Genomic DNA, 19,952 nt, shown 5'->3' with positions numbered 1-19,952 from the left:
ACAACGTTAAAGTAGCAAATTTTCATCTCAAATCCTACAACTCAAAAATGATAAATTTGGTAAACACAAAAAAAATGCTCTTTAGCCTATATTTTGACACCAATATTTCAGAATGCCGACACACTTTGCAGTTTCCCAAAGTATTTTTTCTTTATAGTAGCCAATCTGCATAGACTCATGTTGCATTAAGTGCCCAGCTACAGTATCTTCCAATTCAATGAACCATTTCTTCTTCTGAAATAGTCATTTCAGGTTTGTACCTCAGCATTCAGCTCTAATCAACAACCCTCTTTTAGACTTTAGGTAATCAAAAAAGCAAACAAGCAATTGTTTCTTAAAAGAAAGTGCTTTCTCAACTGTGTGCTTTGTAATTATTGTAAATTTAAGTTTTCAGTTCTCAATGATATCAGGTCAAAACACACTCAAGTAATCCTGAAAGATTTAGCTCATCCGTAGACTGAAATGTCATTACACAAATCTACGTAACTCTGGTCAAAAGTCTGTCTCTTGAATTTGGGCGTTTTCCAAATTGGAAATAATCCTGGGCAGGACTTTCATGATACCAACATCACAGTCACTACCAGCAAATCAGACATCAGATTCTCTGCAAGAATGTGTATTTCACTGCATTTTCAATTGCATTTTACAAATTTCTAAAATGGATCTTTCATAACAAAGCCTATTAAGAGCATTATGTGGTCTTGATGGAGGACTTCGTGTATTTTACTGACACATTAGGAAGAAAGAATGATTAGATAATTGTGTGAGACAATACCTAATGTGTGCACAAACATCAAACAAAACACTGTTGTATCATCACTGTTGTAATTAAATGATATACACGAAGTAACTTGAGGTTACAAAGCACTGAGAAAACTCGTTGACAAATTGCAACATTTTTGTCACTTCAAAGTAAACATAACCTCCAAAGGTTTCCAGATGTGATATTATTTTTTAACACTGGGTGTGAATTTGGTAGGAAAATGTCATTAACTAAACACAAAATTACAAAAAGTCCCTCCACAATCATCGACCTCTAAAATGTGATGGTGATGTTATTTGAGGATTCATAGCACAAATAAATAAAGTTAAAGAAGCAAACTGAGGCACTTGTGCATTTCAACTGCCAAAATACCGTTTAGATAAGCTCAAGGTTAGCGTTACTCATTGATAACTCCATAATGAACCCATCATTTGTCACTGTTCAGTCCATAATTAAATCATTCTAATAGGCAGGTCCAAATAAACAAACATGCAGAATCACTGGCTGAACATCCAGCCTTTCCCTTTTTTTTTTTTAAGGATGTAACGGAGTAAAAGTTCACTCTACTTGTGAAATGCAGGGTATCCACTGCTGTCAGAGGTCTTTAACCTGTGAATTACCATTCTACATATCCTGGTTACACACAGGATACCATACTGTATATCTTAGGGGGAAAACGAATGCGATTTTACCTGCAGTGATTGTCTCCAACACTAACCCTGAGAAGTGCATGAGCTGTGAAAGGTATCAATCAGCTATTCTGTAAATTAATGAAAGGTGGATATGAACTCCAAAGTTAAAGTAACCCTAATGCTAAGAAACATGGGTGCGATGACACCAAAAAAACCCCTCAGCATCTTAAATCATCAGAATAAAGTTCAAGGCACATCAGCAGTCTAGAGTACAAAATATGAAGCCTTGAAATGACAGAGCTCAAGCTTGTAAGTGTGCACTACTATTTCTATCAACTACCATGATGAGGCACAACAAACAATAAAGGCACCTGTGCTGTTATCAGTAAAGGCAGTTCATGAAGAGAAAGAAACAAGTAAATACAAAATGAAAGAGCAAAACAAACATCAAACACTGAATTTGTGATGGAGTGTTACATCCGGACAACGTCCCTGTTTACATCTGCTTCTCAAATGTGGACATTTGTATGAGCTGCTTCTTTTCTTAATTACGTTTACGGGCCATAATCACAATGTTAATTTTCACATTACATGTCACTGTTTAACAGTTATCTTGAAAGTTCCAAGCCACATAGTTTGGTTAATATGAAATCTGGGTTTCATTGATGTACTTTTTTCAAAGTAAAGTTGGAGAAACATTTTTGCTGGTTTGAAAGAAAATGACCAAATAATTCCACATTTATAAAATCCCCTCCCCCCCAGCCTGAAAAAGCTTATTTATCGAATTATACTGGACGCAGGAACTTTCAGAATCCCTGACCCGACATGTTTTAAGGCTTTACAATATAACTCATTAATAAGGCAAGCATATTTCTATATCAGACCATCTTACGGCTAGGTATCCCTTAAAACCACACGGAAAATATCATCAAAAAATAACCTCTTAATCTTCAGCACCATATCCTGAATAAGTGTTATATGTCACACAGCAATATGTGTTTTACATACAAAAGAAATGTCGAAGGTGCTGTAGTGTAGTAGGTGATACCACCTAGCATGACGGCCGTGTGCAGGCAGCCACACTACTGTGTTGTTGTGGATAGACTTGAAGTCTTTTACAAAGCACAAAGTCTAGATGTATGTACGTGTCTGTCGGTTGTTAGTTTCAGTCACGTAAAAATACAGGTAACGTGTTGAGAAAGTCACAGCAGCTGGTGCCCTCCTTCCTTATCTTGCAGGACCTGGATCACACTTCTTCAAAGAAGGCCATCTGAGACATGTACGCGGAGTTTCGCTGCAAAACAAGACAAGTATGAGCCGTTTGAAAGCAGAGACCAAAAACAGTACAAAGAGTGTCAAGACTCAGAGGAAAAATTTACACCATTTTGCAAATATCAATACTTGTGCAATTAATATATTCAATTATTTCATCTCTCACATCTTAAATGTTTTTCACGTCACAATTCCCAACGGGAACCCTTTAAACTGTTGGCTGTTTTTACTCACTTTGTCTTTATTTACAGGCCTTTGAAATAGTCACTATGTCTTGGCCACGCATGCTACAAACTGGTATTTTCAGGATAAGTCAGGCTTCCCATTGGATGGAGTTTTAAGATGTTAGTTCGGATCCAAACTGGTTGCGAAATAAAACAAACAAACAAACCGATTGAGGTAGACCAGCAACTCCTACATTCTGTGAGGTAAAATTACTGTTTTTCTTAAAGGAGTCTGGTGGCTTTGAAGAGTGCGATATTATTACATTACATTCAGCTGACGCTCTTATCCAAAGTGACTTACAACACACTGATGGTACACCATCAGGAGCAAATTTTTTTTTTTTTAGGGTTCAGTGTCTTGCTCAAAGACACTTGGGCATGTGGACAGGAGGAGCTGGGATTGAACCACCAACCTTCTGATTAGTGTGCAACCCACTCTACCGACTGAGCTACAGCCTCCCAGCTATATATATAGAATCAGATATCTTCCAGATATGAAGAATTCAGTGCCCCATTTGGAAAGGGTGTCTGACAGTAAAGTAAAGCGGTGAAAATATCTTAACCCTCGTGTTGTCCTTGGGTCAAAATGACCCGCAGCTGTGTTCAACCAAGTTCTATTTTATTTCTATATTTTTTGGGATCATTGGTCATCATTCTTCAAATAAACCCTCACAGCCTCCTTGTCACCAATGATCCCAAAAAATATGATATATATGTGTTTGAACACAGCTGCGGGTCATTTTGACCCAAGGACAACACGAGGGTTAAATATCACTTTACACTTAAAACTGATATTGATTTAAATTGGGCTTTTTTTTTTTGTGGCTAAATTACATTTTGTCACCGACACCATCCACGGCAGTGCGTTTCTTAGCTGCCTGCTTCTCCTAAACTGGGGACGTCCCGACCCCCATCAACCGCAGGTATTACACTTACTACGCAAAAGCAGCTCATACGACCACAATTCAAGCAATCTTAACTCGTCCCTTTAAATCAAAAGGAACTTGTTTGTGCCCCAAGCATACAATAATCATTACGACGGGTTATCAGTCAAATTGGCACAGTCAAAATAAAATATTCTGACAGGTAACCAAACATCAATAAATCTCATAATTTTCACAATAATAAAAAGATTATGTGAAGTGATCATAAGTACATTGCTGTGAGGTATGTAGACAGGCTCCTGGATGTATCCCCTCGCCTCACCGGGGAGGCTGTAGAGGCCGGCCTGTTGCTGCTCCTCCAGCTTCAGAGACTCGATCTCCGACTTCAGCTCCTTCAGCTGGTCCTGCAGGTGTTTACTCTTCTCCATGTACTCCAGCCTGTATTGACAGCGACAAGATATCGTCAACAGAATGAGCACAACTTTCTTTCTTAAAGCAACGTTGCAGGAGATTTAAACTCGAGCTCACCTCTCTCTCTCAATCTCCATAGACAGCCTTTTCATGTCAGAGTCCTTGAAGTCGAGACGCGTAGATGCCGATTCGTAGGCAAAGTCGGCTGCTTCAGGAGGAGCCGGGGGAGCGGAGTAGGCTGCTATGAGCTGAAAGACAAGTGAGCGGATGTTAAAAAAAAAAAAAAAGTAGATTGATGAAAGGGAAGCACGGCGCATTTTGACACACGGTGGCCAAAAAAATATAAATAGATTGTTGAAGTTTCACTTGATGTAGCGCCTCAAATGTTTTTATTAATGTCACTATTTGACAGCTGTCACTCTGAGTGACATGGCATGAATGATACAAACTATTTATATTGAACTGTACCCTAAATTCCAACATTTAAACAGTTGGTGGTTGCGGCGCCAAAATTCCTGCTTTTATTTTCTTGTTGGTGTAGCAGCGCTCTCAACTTGGTTGCTTCAAAACAATTTCTCTGTCGCAAAAACTCAATTGTAATTCCTTTTCCGAGAAAAACCCTCAAAAACATTCGTATGTCAATACTTGTTTGTTGACAAGTACCGATGTAAATCAATATCCTTCGCCAAGTCTCATAAAACCAGAGGAAGAAATTCCCACCTCGATCAAATCAGCAACTTAAATGAGGCAAGAAGTGGAAGAATTACAATAACCCACTCTAGAAATATCTCCTGAAATGCAGTGAGCATCACATATTGGTGATTTATACTGTCACAGTATTGAAGCGCACAAATTACCTTGAAAGCACAGCAGCTAATCAATAACCTTGGATATTAAATTGACTGCGCTGTAATAACCTGGATTTATATAAACTGCATTCATCCATACAAAAATAAACAACACAGGCATCACAAAGAGCACAGCAGCAGCAGTGTAATCATCACAGTACAGGGTATGTTGTTTTGGTGATCTCCAGCAGCTTCTGCTTGGCTCGCCGCTCAGCGTCCTTTGCCTCCGTCAGGTCCTGTTTCAGGTGATCCGCTTCCTTCAACCTGAGACCAGAGGTTTACTTAGTTAACGGCTGACAAAACAGAGTAACAGTGTTGTCAATACTTAGGAATTGTATCAGCAGATCACTTTTCCTTTTTTACTTATATTGGTTTCTGCAGAGCACGATATGATATATAGTGTAAGTATTGACGGACTATTTACTGAACAGATTTTTGAAATGTGGAACTGAAGCAAAGCACCAGACTGAGGGAGAGTGTTTGTATTTGGGAACCGTTTCAATCCCTCAGTTTAAAAGGGAAAAAAATAGGGAACAGGTGGACTGTGCGTACTTTGAGGTTTCATGTTTTTGTCCTGAAATTCAGTCTGAATCATGGGGCCCTAAATAGAAATGTGTGTATTTGTAGACTATGTCAAATCAATTCAGTTTTCCACAGCTAGACTCCATTCAAGACCTGATTAAAGCAAATAAGATGTACCTGAACACAACTCGGTATGCCACAGCAAGCGACATGAGTACTGGTTTAAATGAGATTTCAGTTTTTATATTTTTAATAACTTTATTTAAAAAAAAATGCACTTCATCTTAATGAATTATTGAGTGCAGATTGATGGGCAAACATGGAAATTTGATCTAATTCCACTGAACATGATAGAATGTTTGAACTTTTAGAAACGAATAAAATGAAATGATCAGAGCTGTATTGTTAGTCAGTTAAACCATGTCTGGTTCATGACAACAAATGTCTGCTGAAGGTTTTGGGAGATACCACTATATACGCCGGGGGGGGGGGGGGGGGGGAATCATTTAAAGCCTTCTGTGGCTCCAACCGCATGAAATCTAATAAATTACCTCAAGTGATGCCTTCTGAGTCAACATTATGAATTAATGGAGAAATCAGGAGAAGCATTAGATAAATGTTATGTGGAAAGAAAAGCTTTAAGGCAGGTAATTAACTAAAACTATATCAACTGAAACAAATGCTTTAAGCGACATTTCAGACCTCCTCTCCGACTGCTCCACAAGTTTTACAGCCAGCTGCTCCGCCTCCCTCATCTTCTGCTCCATCAGCCTTTTCTCCTCCTTGGTCTTCATGGCTGTGACCTCTAACCTCTGCCTCTCCTGCTCAGCTTCGGCAGCCTTGTGGGCCAACAGCTTGGCTTCCTCTTCTGCAATCTGGGCCTTCTCTGCCAGCAGGTCTGCTGTCTCCTCAGAACGTAGCTGCAGAAAACGAAATGTGACATTTATTTCATGTTTTACCAAGCAGTATAAAATGAGTTTAGGAGATAGTATAATGGAGGAATCTGGCCCTTATTACATCATGTTGTTTGTTAGGTTTTTTTTGGCCAGTTTCTATCAACACTTCTGTCATGTAAGAGGACGATAAAGCCCGCTGGCCGAACATAAGCTGAAAGATCAATTATCTCAATTATTTCGTGTCAAGGACGAAGCTCTCACCAGTGCCTCATTGGCCAGTCGTGACTCGTCCTGCAGCTGGAAAAGCCTTCGTTCCATCTCCTCTTTTGCTCGTTCTGCTTCCTCCCTCATCTGTTTTTCCCGCGCCAGGATCTGACGCTCCATCTAGACAGAGGCCAAGAAAACCAATTACAGTTAAAACAATCAATCATGATCGGATGATCATGACTGAACGGTGTATACATCCCGTTTAATATTATATTCGCATTGCCAGTGGATTTGATAGAGCACTGACCTTCTTGCGGGCCTTCTCCTCTTTCGCTTGAGCCTTCATCTGCTGCACTTCAATTGAGTCCACCTTCCTCCTCCTCATGAATAGATCATGGTTTCCGATGCATAACTGCAAGATCTAAAGAGACGGTTAATTAAAAAAAAAAAATCAGCAATAACTTACTTCATATAACTCTAATGTAACTTTGTGATAGTTGAACATACAGACAAGAGGGGAAACCAACCAGCTTGTTGACACGTAGTTGAGACGAGTAGAACTTGAAAACATCTTTCTTCTTGTCCAGGGGTTTGATTGTGAACTACAACAATGGAAACCTTTAGTTCAGTCAACAGTGATGACAGCTTTAATGCATTAACAACAGTGCAGTTGACTGGTCCGAGTGAAAATCTTCCACCGAAAGATTCGAGGTTTTATCAAACAGCTGAATGCGTTTCCATAAAGGCTAATTCATGCTCGTCTCCCGAGGCAGCTGCATACTCGTGATTAAAATAGCTGACTTGCACGTGTTTCTATACATTCTACGACCAGACTTCAGAGGACCTCTGATCACAACCTCCTGATGGCAAAATGATGACTTGCTTTGTTTATTGTGTTAGGCTGGACAGCATTAAACAGTCAAAAAAAGAAAATAGTGTAAGAACTCGCTTAACAAGAACATAGCCAGGATGTGAAAAACAGTGCAAACATCACGAAATACAAGTGCTCCAAGGACTGTGGAGCAGAAAGTGCAGTTTTGTTCTCCCAGTCAGTGCGGTTTCAAATTTTGGACTGTGGACGTCTCTGCGGACGTCTCTGCGGACATCCGTGTGGACCCTCATGGACATAGGCCGATTTGGGCCAAAATTTACGTCACGAGAACCCATGCAAACACAGACTCAGAAACCACAATTATGCCTAAATAAAAACAGAAGTGTCTCAATTCAGGCAGCCGAAAAGTAACACAAAACTACTTATCATCTTTGGCTTTGCACTCTAAAAAAAAAAAATCAAGCATATTTGCTTGTCATTATGGATGATGGGTTTGCATCCAGGTAGACAGGTTTCAAAAACTGAAGAAAAGCTGTAAGAAAGTCCGCTGCTGGCGCTTACCTCCTTTTCACTGTAGGAGATGTTACGGATGCCGCTCCAAGGAAAAGACTTGTTCGGGTTGAGTTTGCTGTTGGGGCTGTAGATGTGAAGTCCCTGAGCGTCCACTCCAAGTAACAGGTCTGTGTCCCTCTTGTTTTGCTGTCAATGAACAGACATGACAGTAATGTTAAAGGCTTCAGATTTCATAAAACAATGCAAAGTTTACTTATGTTGACAGAACATCAAATGACAGTAATTCACACCCACAGTAATGGCAAAGTAGCTGACTCCGTACATCTCAAGGTCCTGGGCGATCTTCAGGTATTCCATCTCAGCTTCATCCCTGTATGGATGGTATAAAAAAAGATTTATCACACAATCCAGAAATACACCTTCGTAAAGGTGTTCATTTATCTTCATATGCTGGATTTCAGGAGCCCTGCTGGGTCAGTCCTACCTGGCGATGCCTCTGTGTTCAGCGTACCAAGCTGTGATCTTCTCCTCCCACATGTCAGCTGTCATTTGGTACTGCATGAGAACCTGAAATACAGACACAGGATCACAGGGAATACATTATATACTGACTGCACAGACACCAGTGAATACACACGGAATAAGTGCTGTAAGATTAAAGCACTTCAACCTGACAAATACTATGAGTGAACAACCTGTTTTTATAGCACTGTGGACTTACTCTTTTTGGCAAAAGTTCATCTTGTGATAGGAAGCCCGGCTTGTGAAAGTTTGGGTCATAATCCCCATACTGTGATTGAGATTTAGGAAGAGAGAGTGGTAAAAGCATTAAAGTCACACATTGAAAAATTTAATTCAGATTTTTCTTGTGTTGTAAAAAATTTGCCCATTATCTCAAGCTGACCAAAACCTTGTATTTTGTATCTGAATAAAGCATCAACATTGAAATTCAGATGGACTGTAATGGACAAAATGTTTCAAGACAGAGGAAGGTCAAGTTCACTGTAGGTGCAACAAGAATTTAACTGTACGCAGCTTTCTTACCTTGGCTTGGACAGCATACGATGCCAACAGAACAGAGGCTTCAGGGGAGCAGAATATCTCTTCATCTAATATCTGTTTCTTCACCTAAATAAGAGTTTGTGTGAACATGTATTAAACCACGTAAACACATTTCAAGCAAAGAGATCAATTCTACCGAGATGTCAAATTAAAACAGCCACCACTACCTGTAAGAAAAAGAGGTGCTGAGTAATTTCTTGGACCAGTTCTTCTTCTACTTTTTCGGGGAAGAATTTAGCCAGGAAATGAAATGTTATGGGAGAGTCTTTAGGAACCTCCTGGTCCAAAACCTTAATGAACAAAAAGGCACCGGAGGAGGAATGAAGGGAGAGAAAGGTCACGTCATTAACAGTGTCCGTGCAATTGGATACTCGCAACATACTACACACTTAATCATGTGCTGATAATTTATCAACAATTTAAATAATCAATGAATTGCTGAAGTATTTTATTGAGAAAAAGATGGCAAACATCAGCTCATCCCAGCCTCTCAGATGTCACTCACCCGTTTGTCTGGTTTCAGCCAGGCGTAAGTGTCCTTTACCGTGTACCTGAGTCCAAAGAACCAGGTCTCCCTCAAACCAACAGTGCGACACACCAGGTCAAACAGATCTTTACCTTTCCACTTCACCTGAGAAAAACAGTAAGTAATAAAGGACACCAGTAAGTTAAAGATGCTGAACGCTAACGTGTTTGTTTGCAGCTGCTGTTCTGTACCCGTCTATCAGTTTAAGTATAAAACAATAACCCGTCCTCGCTTTGTAAAAAGTGAAACATCTCTAAACATTTCGTTAAAATTCTGATGCGAGTGTTTTTCTGCAGTGTTTGACAGCGAGTGCGAGACACATCCCTTAAAATAAACACCACTTCCACTCACACCACGGAAATTAAATTCGGTTTAATGAGATAAAACATGTACTTTTACAGAAAGAAAATAGAAAATACTATTTGTATTAATAGATCAAATGGGTGCAGAACATATTGAGTCACTTCGTACCTAAATTATCATATCAAATTATGAACAGGATCTGTGCAGCTGATGATGAAAACAAAACACGTCTGATGCTTTCCCAAGAAGGCTGCCTGGTGTTTTTCGGGAGGTGTGCGTCTCAGATTGCAACAAGGATGCTGAGCTCTTTTCTCCTTCTTTCTAACTGTAGTGCACGGGTACTAAAACTCATGAAAGGTCACTGAAAATACTGCAATTTACGCAAAGCGAATAATATTATCGTGCAAGGACGTTTCTGCCTTTGCTTCAAGTGAGCTCGGCCATGAATTTCATGCAATTGCTACATACAACATATGACTATGCATTGACCTGTGTATGGGAATTATCCACACAGAGTCAAATAAAGCATCATTCAAGGCTCAAACGTTGCCTAAAACAATCCATACCTCACAGCTAAACTCCATTTCAGCATCCATAGTGATGACTTTGACTTTGAAAGTCTTTGGCTGCTTCTTCTTTAATCCTAGGATAGACATTTTCAGGGCGTTTCTGTTACAGAAACCTGTAAAAAAAAAAAAAAAAAAAAAAAAAAATCAACACGCAGCTTTCAGGGGCAAAACATGACATTTTACAAGTGAAAAGACCGGACGCGACAACAACATGTAAATGTTATTTTAAGAGCTTGACGAGATGTGCAACTGGATCGAGTTTCTGAGCACATCAAGCGACAAGAATTTAAATTTTCAAGTAGTTTTACAGAGATAAAAACACGGCATTTCTTTGTTTAACAGGCATTTAAAAAAAAAAATGTAAAGGAGGCCCCATTACCAGCGAGTGAAGTCACGAACTTCTGCCGTCCAAAAAGGCTCAGAAAAAGGCTGAAGGCTTTTGTGTTGGGGAGGGGGAGACCAATGCTAAGCTAACTTCTATTACCGCAGTAAGCAGCGTTAGCTTTCCAGCTATGCCACGAAAACGGACCAAAACAAGTTGCAGAAAGAGCGCAACTTTTGAGAGACCTCCATCATGAAACGTGTCGAATTAAAGATATTCTGGATGTTAAAGGAACTTTTGTTTAAAAAAAAAAAAAAAAAAAAAAAAAAATCAGGCGACTTTCCAGAAGATTTTGTGTGTGTGTTGTTTTGACTCCCAGTCACTCTACAGGTGGGAACACGAACAGCAGCTCGGGATGACGCCGCTGCGCATGTGCAAGAATTTTAGAACGTCTCCTTCAATGGTTGTCGGAAATATTGATTTTGACGTTGGGAGCCGAGAGAGTGTGTGGTTGCCGTGAAGGCAGCAGCAGAGACAGTCTAGTCCAGGTCCAAGTCTCTGGGGCAGTATAGTGGCGGTCTAGACTCTGGGTCGAATTATTAGCTATAAAAAAAAATATTACATAAAGGCAACAAAACGTTTAGGCAGGTAAGAGGACTAAAGCTGTTTTTGTGGGACGTTCACGCTCCTTTCCCTGAAAGTCTTTACTGGGGGAATAGAAGAGACACAATATGAACTACTGTTACTTCCTGGTCTACTTTGCTGCAAATATTTCATATGGAGAGGACTGTGAGCTCAGGAAGAAGAAACTGCTCGATAAGACAACCAGCAAGGTTACTGTTGGTAAACTCATTTTGTCTCTGCAGGTCCATTTCTTGTGTATAAAGAACAATATAAAGTGATTTGCATTTTAGATGAAGGATCACTTAATCTATAATGAATGATGTGTTGTTTTTATTGCTTTACTATATTATCTTTGATTCTTTTGAACAGGGTTTTGAAAAATGTCAACAAACACATTTGAAAATGTGAAAAAGGTTATATTATCAGCTCATAAAGGCTCCACAGCAAAGGATAAAGTCACGTTTTACAACTCCTGGGCAGAGAACTATGATCAGGTAGGATAACTAAAGTAGGTGCAAAATATTGGCTTTAACTTATTAATGTGCAGAAATAATTTAAGGAAAAAAATGCAGTACAAGAATATAATGTTGCTCTGTATCCATATAATATTTTTAAATGATTACTGCCTCCGACCATGTATCTTGCCAAAGTGTAGAGTACCATGCTCAAGTAAATGTTATATCTTCATGTTATGATTGTATTTCAGTCGCTGTTAATAATAATTTTATTTTATAGTTTTTATACATGATTCATTTATATGTTCCGATATCTGTCCATATTTCTCTTCTTCTGTGTGAAAAGCCACTGCTCTTTCTTAACACTGAATAGGATGTGGCTGTTCTGGACTACCGTGCACCAAGTCTGGCAGCAAACACCATTTCATCCCATTTCAGTGGTGAGCGTGAAGCAGCTGTCGTGCTGGATGTGGCATGTGGTACAGGACTGGTGGCCAAGCAGGTTAAAGAAGATTCCTGCATATTAACAGTCTTGACATCATATGTAATTCAATATATGATAAAAGCCTTTTTCAAAAATACTTTACAGTCTTTCCTGTCAGAATGAGTACATAAACTATGACTTCTGTGGTGACATCTGTACTGTTTAAGTTCAGAAGATGTTGTAGTTTCAGCTGAATGTCTATAAATTTCACATAATGTGATGCAGCACTGACTTTGTCTCTTTAAGTTTGACTGATAAACAACCACATGCATCTCTATCACACAGATGAAGAAACATGGATTTGGACATTTCGTGGGTATTGATGGAAGCGAGGCTATGTTAGAGATGGCCAGAGAGAGCGGCTTGTACCAGGACATGAAACATTCCCTGCTGGGAGAGGAGCCGCTGCCTGTCCACTGGGGTAGTTAAATCTTTATTAATTCACCACAGTCATTGATCACTGTCCTGATCCTCAGGCAAGGTGGTTTCATTCAGTTTATGTGTGTCTTTAGTCTGTCACTGCTGGCTGCTGTGGCAGATTTATTATGTTCATTTATGATTGTATTTCAGTCACTGTTAATAATAATCTTATTTTGAAAAACCCTAGATGTTATGACTATTATTAATCCTTTATATTATTATTCGTAGCTGTAGAAACTGCTTTTGGAGCTACAATGATTTCATTTGAATTGAAACCCTTTTCTTTGATAAAAGAAAGGGGTTTCAGTTTTACCAAATCATGAATATAATTTGTACTTCTCTCCTCTTCACTTCCTCCAGCGGCTTCGTTTGATGTGATTGTGATTGTTGGAGCACTGAGTGTCGGTCAGGTGCCTGTTTGTATGGTCAGACAGCTGTGCAAGTCTGCCAAACCAGGTGAGAATATGTGTTTTGGTTTGTTGTTGTCTCAACTTCAGTTGTGATCTTAAGTTGTAAATCTGCTCCCTTTGCTGTGGCTGAGCTCAAACCACTCAAACACCACTGCACTGTCTATTCTTTACACTAGGTGGCTACATTTGCATGACAACCAGAAGTAACCAGGACAATGTGGAATACAAAGCCGCCCTTGAGAGCGAGCTGAGGCAGATGGAGGAAGAGGGGCTCTGGACTCGTGTAGAGGTCACTGAGGTGAAAGACTGGGAGAGAGCCGTGTCCGAGCAGGAGGACGGCTACATATCGGGTGCCGTGTACCTCTATAAGAAACTACGGGCATAACACATCAGTGTGAGAGGATGTGGCATCACACCAGCAAATGTGCTAAACAACATTATTGATGAAGAGACAAAATATACAAATAATTCACGAGACACTAAAAGAAATTGGCACAGCCATATAGACCCAAAGATGTGGAGCTACATTCACTGATAATATGTTTACTATAACCAAATTGTTGCCAAATTATTTTCTGAGAAAAAGAGATTTTTATGTTTTACTTGAACTCACTCACAGTCTGAATCTGCTCAGTGACTTTACTGATATACTGAAAACCTTTCTGATCAAGTTTAAAATAAAAAAGACCTGACCAAATTTTGTTACAAACGTTGTAGGTATCACTGCCGAAGATAACCAGCTGTCTCATGCTCTCATGTTTTGCTGCATTTGTCGCATGTAAAGATTGGTGAAGGATTACTGACAAAATATGGAAATTTCCTAATTAAAAAAATGCTTGTAAAATGCAAATTAACACAAATGAGTCTATATAAAACAAAATGCATTTTTTTCCATGGTATAAAAACTGTGTCCTGTAATTGGACAGGGGGATTTTTAGTTATTTTGAATGAGGCAGAACAGCAGAGACTTGTTCAAATCACATGTTGCATCTAGACATTTTTTGTACTATAGGTCAACCTAATACTGTTGTCATATTATTCAACCATTTAGGAAGATTTCAGTGTATTTTACTCTGGCAGGGACTGAAGTGTTCATGTGCACAATAGACCATGAGATGGCAGTGTTTCTTCAGCATGAACATCCACCCTGACCAAAGCTGAGGTCTTTCAGCCAGTGTGTCTGGGCTGGCCTGCCACAGACATTTCATTTAGATCTACATTCTAATACCAAACACACCAGGCACACTTTTAGGGAAAATATGTATAAAATTAAGCATTAATGATATTTCTATTTAATGAACTGGTGAATTCATAAACACAATATATTTATATTTATTACCCCAGACATTGTTAAGTAAGATGATTTTAACATCCTTAAAGTGCCAAAATGTAGACCCAACTATGCACCTTGTGATATTGTCAGTATTTGCTTTCAACCACTCAGGATAAGGCAGCATCCATCTGATAAAATTATATTTTATGAACAATTTCAGCAACCTCAGCTGTGTAGTAAAGGGAAATGAAAAATGGTGTATTATTCACACATTTTTGCATTTTCTTCCTCTTTTTATTTTTTTATTTTTTTTTACAATATCTAGTAAATAATTTTTACTCATTAAAGTCACCATGTATCTGTCCACTACACCAAGTCTTCATTCAAGTAAAACATTTATATTTTGTATTCTGAACAACTGACTGCAGCACATCGTAACCAGATAATGATGCTCCAGTGCACATTTAAATAAGAAAAACCAACATGTTCCACAAACATGTTTCACCGAAACTAAATGTTGAATCCTCAACAAACACAATATGCTTCCCCCTGTGACATTGAAAACCTCTGCTGTAGTCACACTCTCTGTCAAACCAGTTTCTCCTGTGAATTTAAAAAGCCAGAAGTAAGACTGAACTTCCACAGAGATCACGAACGGCTCCTCTCAGCACGTCTCACATTTGTTGCATTACAGTCATTTATTGAAAAGTAAATGTACAAATGTCTGTCAGTAAGCTGTTCAAATAAAATAAAAATACAAAGACATTTCACAATTGTGACAAAAAGCATAATCTTTACAGAAACTCCTGTTGATGACGACAAAATGACAAAAACTTGTTCAATGCAACAAGTGAAGTTTTTCATGGCCACAATCTCATCAAATAAGCACATTAAAAATATAATGCTATTAAATCTGCTATCATATTGACTGAATTATGCATTTACTTCAGGCTACTTCATCACTCATGTTGCTGTATGTGCAACAGGAACAAAAACCTAAAGAGGTAAAATTCTTCATGCAGACGGACTCATCCTCGTTTAGTGCATTCAAACACTGACAGAAAAAGTTGATACCAATGTCATTTTCTTCATTAACATGTCAAAGTTAATGCCAACAATGTTTAGTTCATTTGGAAAGAAGAAGATAACTACAGCAAACTTCACTTGCTTTACTTGTTGCAGTTACATGTTAAAGCTGTTTCTCCTTCATGTTATTGAATCCAGTCCAGACCTTTAAAAACATGATGGTGTATATGAACTATGAACTAATTTTCTTAAGTAAACAATCACAGAATAGGTAAACTTCTACGTCTAAATAACCATTACAGTAACAGTAAACTATATTGTTTGTGTAAATGCATATGTATTTTTGAATGTATGCGGTCATATTATAGGTATGTTCTCGCTGGATTCGAAGATACATCTTCATTTTCACTCTGGACAGATGAAATCTCCTCCTTTTCCGCTCGTTTCAGATGAGACTTTGTAGACGGTGCCTCACTGTGTTCAGATTTTGTCGACTCGGGTCTTTGCATCTGTGACTTTGTTGATGGTGCCCATGATCTTTCTGACTCTTGTCTCAAGCCCTGCTCAGGCCTGTCCTCCCAGGGAGGCCTGTTCAGCTGAGACTTTGCTCCCTCGTAGCTTTGAGACCTGGGCAGCACTGCTCCGACAGGCTGAAACTTTGCTGATGGCACCCTGCTGTGATAGGAACCCGCCTGGCTGGACCTGTTCGAGGAGCGGACCACCAGGTAGCGGACAGAGGGACTCTTGTCTGCGCCGTGGGCATTGATAGGGCACGCTGAGCTGATGAATAAACCGCCTCCCAGAACGAGCAGGATGGATGCTCCCCAGCCAATGTAGAGACAGGCTCCAATCTCCCTCCGTTGAGCATCAATGGAGGCGCTGTAGAACTTCCTCACCACTGCCCCGGCTACCCAAGATGTGGGAATCAAACAGAGCAGCCCTGTGACTATCAGCACAGCCCCTGCTGCCACTGCCACCTTTCCCTTAACGCCACCTCCCTCATCATCTAAGAAGCGAGTGCACTTCCCTCCAACGAAGGCCAGAATGAGGCCCATGCCACCTGTAGTGATTGCAAGGATGGTGAGAGCTCTGGCGGCCTGCAGGTCAGCGCTGAGAGCAAGGAGGGAATCGTAAGGTTTACACTGGATCTGCCCCGTGCTCTGGATCACGCAGGTCATCCAGATGCCCTCCCAGATGGTCTGCGAGGTGACGATGGTGCTGCCAACGAAGGCCGTGACTCTCCACATAGGAAGCACGCAACTGATGATGACCCCTGCCCAACCCGCGAGGCACAGGACGCTGGCCAACATCTGCATCCCCATCGAGGCCATGATGGTGTAGAGGTGGAGGCGAGATCTCTGGAGTCGAATCAGATATCCTCACAGACCTTTGATGTTTTTCTTGCTTCTGTGGAGCTTCTCTAGCTTTCCCTTCTGGTCTCTTTGGTCACTCTTCTCTTCTCTTGTCTTTCTGTGAGTTTCTGCTTTGTCAGTCTTTCTCAACATGTGTTGCCGTTTTCAGACGCCTCCATTTCTGCGCAATAGTTTGGTCTCAATACAGTTGCAACGTTGTAAAGTATCTATCCCAGGATCGCAGAGCCTTCCTCACTGTTTCAACTGTCCGTCCTGCCTCCAGTAAATTCTACTTGATTCCAGGTATGTCTCAGTTCAGCCTCACTTCATTTGTTTACTGCCTGTTTTCCATCTCTCTGTCCCTCCCCTTTCGTGTCCCAAACTGCTCTCTCCCCCCCTCACTCTGTCCCTTCTCTCTTTATTTCTCTGCCTGAGAGACTTCTGTCTTTTTTTTCACCTGAGTGGCAGCCTGTGTGCTACTGGTCAGGTGTTGATGCACCACACCTACTCTATGGGGAAAAGAAAGGGGAGGAGGCTGACAGAGAGGTAGAGAGAGAGAGAGAGAACTGCCTGTGACATCATCTATTCCCTCCCACATTATCGTCATCTGATGAGATTATTGTGGAAACAACAAGCATTAGATAAAGCAGCGAAAACAATAGGCCTCTGGGCATGAATCATGGTTATAAGACACACTCCCGTGAGGGACTGTGTTGTTTGTTTGTAAACAACACCTTTCTGGAGAAATGCTGAAATTGAATAAAGGGGATTTGATTCGATTAAATAAATGTATTAATGTTCAGAGGTCAGTGTGTGTGTATACACATCATCCAGCAATACATGTGAATAATGTGTGCGTGCAGAATGTGTTTGTGTAACGAGAGGAGAGCAATGTGCAACACAATGTTTTGGAAGAAAACCAGTTTCACTGTAGCAGCATCTACTGAACAGAAAAACCTGTTTGAAACATACAAAACCCTTCCCAATTCACAAGCAAACACACACACACACACACACACACACACACACACACACACACACACACACACACACACACACACACACACACACACACACACCGCCAAACCGAACCTTTTAATCAGGCTCAAAATAATCTTTAATCTCTCTTGTCCTTGGAAAGATCAGACAAATCATTTTTGGGCCCATTTTTTTTTTTTTCCAACATTACTACAAACAAAAATGAGATTTTTTTTTTCAATAATTTGTCTGACTTGAAAATCAAAATTCAGCATTATTTTCGAAGGAAATAAAACCTGCACACACAAAGTCAGCTATATTTTGTCTTTGCCTGTCATCTCATTCTTTAGAAAAAAACCGATCCATCTTATAAGAATGGAGAAGATTACATAGACACAAACATAATTATCATTCAGTCTGTTTATTTCTCCATATTGCATTGGCAGGCCTGATACACTGTCACACAACCTGTTTGTAAGGATTCCTTGATGAGCACTCGCAAAACCAGATCCACTCTGCAAGTTAAACTCTTCCTGTCTTTCAAAAAAAAAAAAAAAAGGCACCATGACGAGATGGAAAAAAAGGAACACATAATCTCAGATGCTCAGAGATATGTCGTACAGATGACCTGGATTTTAATGGCACACAATAATACAGAGAAAAAACATCAACCAAACAAAATCTTAGGATGAATCTATTCAAATAATCAACAATATTTTAATGGTTTGATAAAGGAAGATAATCCACTGATTAGATACAGAGGTAGATTTCATATTCATCAGTTTTTAACACGTTTCGATTCTCACAGATCACAGAAAATCCAGAATGAGTTTGTGGGTCTAATAAACAACATAAACAAAACCATATAAGAAAAACGGTGAGAAAGTGTCCATAATGGTGTGAAATAAGAACAAATACATCCATTCACAGATAGAGAGTCAAAATACTGCACATTTTACAACATGTATGAATCTTCCAGAATGACTGTACGAGACTAAATCACATGCATAAATTACACACTCATACTGCAGACGATCCAACATTTATAACTCTTGACTCGTCTTTATGGCACAAACGGAGGGGGGAAACTTTCATAAAACCTTTGTCTTATTTATTTCTAATAGAGCTACACGTAGTCCTTGCTGCTGTCCACAGAGCGCGCCTTGGAGTACTTAACATCATAGTAATTCTCATCCCTGGGGGCACAGGAGCTGCAGAGGAGGCCTCCGCCCAGGAACAGCAGCCCCGCGGAGCCCCAGCCGATGTAGAGCGAGGCTCCCAGCTCCCTCCTCTGAGAGTTGGTCAGGACCGGGTTGTAGAAATCACGGATGATGGTGTTGGCGGTCCAGCAAACAGGTATGAGCACCAAGAGGCCTGCAATGAGGAAGATGACTCCAGAGGCAAGAGCCACTTTGCTTTTTTCTCTCTCGCCCTCCACAAAGTTGGTGCACTTGCCCCCAACCACGCTCAGCAGGATCCCGAAGACCCCAACGATGATGGTGATGATGACGAGTGCCCTGGCGGCCTGCAGATCTTGAGGCAAAGCCAGCAGAGAATCGTAGACTTTGCACTGCATTTGGCCTGTGCTCTGGGTCACACAGTTCATCCACAAACCCTCCCAGATCACCTGAGAAGTGACGATGTTGGCACCAATGAAGGCCGTGACTTTCCAGGTGGGGAGAGCGCAGATGACGATGCTCCCCAGAAAGCCAATGGTGGCCAGGACCAAACCCAGAATCTGTCTTCCACCGGACACCATGCTGAAGCTCTGCCGGTCCCTTCAAAGAGGCAAGACTGTTTGTTCTTCCGAGCTGGAGAGCTATTATCTGAGAGACAACAGAGCGGGCAGTGGTTTTTACGACCCACTCACAGGAGAAGTCAACAGTGGGGTTGAGAAGTCAAGGGAGGAGTTTTCTAGTGTTACCTCCAAGCTGAAACTGGTTTGAGAAGAAATCTCACCTAACCAGGTTTCTTCACAAAACCAGTGGAAAGGACAGCAGAGCTTCAGAGCCCCTAATGACAAAAACACAGAAATCCAGCACACAGACAAAGTGTTTGTCAACAAGACACCATCTTGTTCCGTAAATTTAAAAAGAAATCCGAAATCATCCACCAGAAATAAAGACATGCAGTATATGTTTGGA

General features: G+C 40.4%; 4 protein-coding genes across 7 annotated transcripts; 1 reads left to right on the top strand and 3 right to left on the bottom strand.

Moving 5' to 3' along the window:
- Positions 1–808: 808 nt before the first annotated feature.
- Positions 809–11,184, bottom strand: nf2b (NF2, moesin-ezrin-radixin like (MERLIN) tumor suppressor b). The gene is made up of 17 exons (XM_069719822.1): positions 10,844–11,184; positions 10,462–10,577; positions 9,572–9,697; positions 9,234–9,356; positions 9,049–9,132; positions 8,726–8,794; positions 8,489–8,571; positions 8,299–8,374; positions 8,053–8,190; positions 7,187–7,261; positions 6,967–7,080; positions 6,714–6,836; positions 6,259–6,476; positions 5,196–5,298; positions 4,304–4,434; positions 4,048–4,213; positions 809–2,689 (listed from the first exon to the last, which is right to left on the bottom strand). The coding sequence occupies exons 2-17, from the start codon at positions 10,549–10,551 to the stop codon at positions 2,642–2,644; spliced, it is 1,767 nt and encodes a 588-aa protein (XP_069575923.1). The 5' UTR covers positions 10,552–10,577; positions 10,844–11,184; the 3' UTR covers positions 809–2,641.
- Positions 11,185–11,295: 111 nt separating this feature from the next.
- On the top strand, positions 11,296–15,330 carry mettl27 (methyltransferase like 27). 4 transcript variants are annotated; one of them, XM_069719752.1, is made up of 6 exons: positions 11,551–11,619; positions 11,780–11,904; positions 12,239–12,367; positions 12,635–12,770; positions 13,130–13,225; positions 13,356–15,330. In XM_069719752.1, the coding sequence occupies exons 2-6, from the start codon at positions 11,791–11,793 to the stop codon at positions 13,562–13,564; spliced, it is 684 nt and encodes a 227-aa protein (XP_069575853.1). In that variant the 5' UTR covers positions 11,551–11,619; positions 11,780–11,790; the 3' UTR covers positions 13,565–15,330. The 4 variants fall into 4 exon arrangements, with proteins under 4 accessions (XP_069575861.1, XP_069575853.1, XP_069575849.1 ...); XM_069719748.1 differs by having other exon boundaries at positions 11,569–11,625; XM_069719760.1 differs by lacking the exon at positions 11,780–11,904 and having other exon boundaries at positions 11,296–11,629.
- Positions 15,331–15,332: 2 nt separating this feature from the next.
- LOC138633483 (claudin-4-like) lies at positions 15,333–17,302 on the bottom strand. Its single transcript, XM_069719737.1, has one exon. The coding sequence runs from the start codon at positions 16,807–16,809 to the stop codon at positions 15,841–15,843; it is 969 nt and encodes a 322-aa protein (XP_069575838.1). The 5' UTR covers positions 16,810–17,302; the 3' UTR covers positions 15,333–15,840.
- Positions 17,303–18,814: 1,512 nt separating this feature from the next.
- On the bottom strand, positions 18,815–19,567 carry LOC138633513 (claudin-4-like). Its single transcript, XM_069719785.1, has one exon. The coding sequence runs from the start codon at positions 19,565–19,567 to the stop codon at positions 18,935–18,937; it is 633 nt and encodes a 210-aa protein (XP_069575886.1). The 3' UTR covers positions 18,815–18,934.
- Between the last annotated feature and the right edge of the window lie 385 nt (positions 19,568–19,952).

The sequence above is a fragment of the Brachyistius frenatus genome, unplaced genomic scaffold, assembly GCF_029030835.1.
Source record: "Brachyistius frenatus isolate BFR_SWC_R1_liver_20210118 unplaced genomic scaffold, ASM2903083v1 Contig_5, whole genome shotgun sequence".
NCBI classification, from domain to species: domain Eukaryota; kingdom Metazoa; phylum Chordata; class Actinopteri; family Embiotocidae; genus Brachyistius; species Brachyistius frenatus.
The sequence above is the reverse complement of the archived record's forward strand: the minus strand, read 5'-3'. Positions and strand labels throughout refer to the sequence as shown.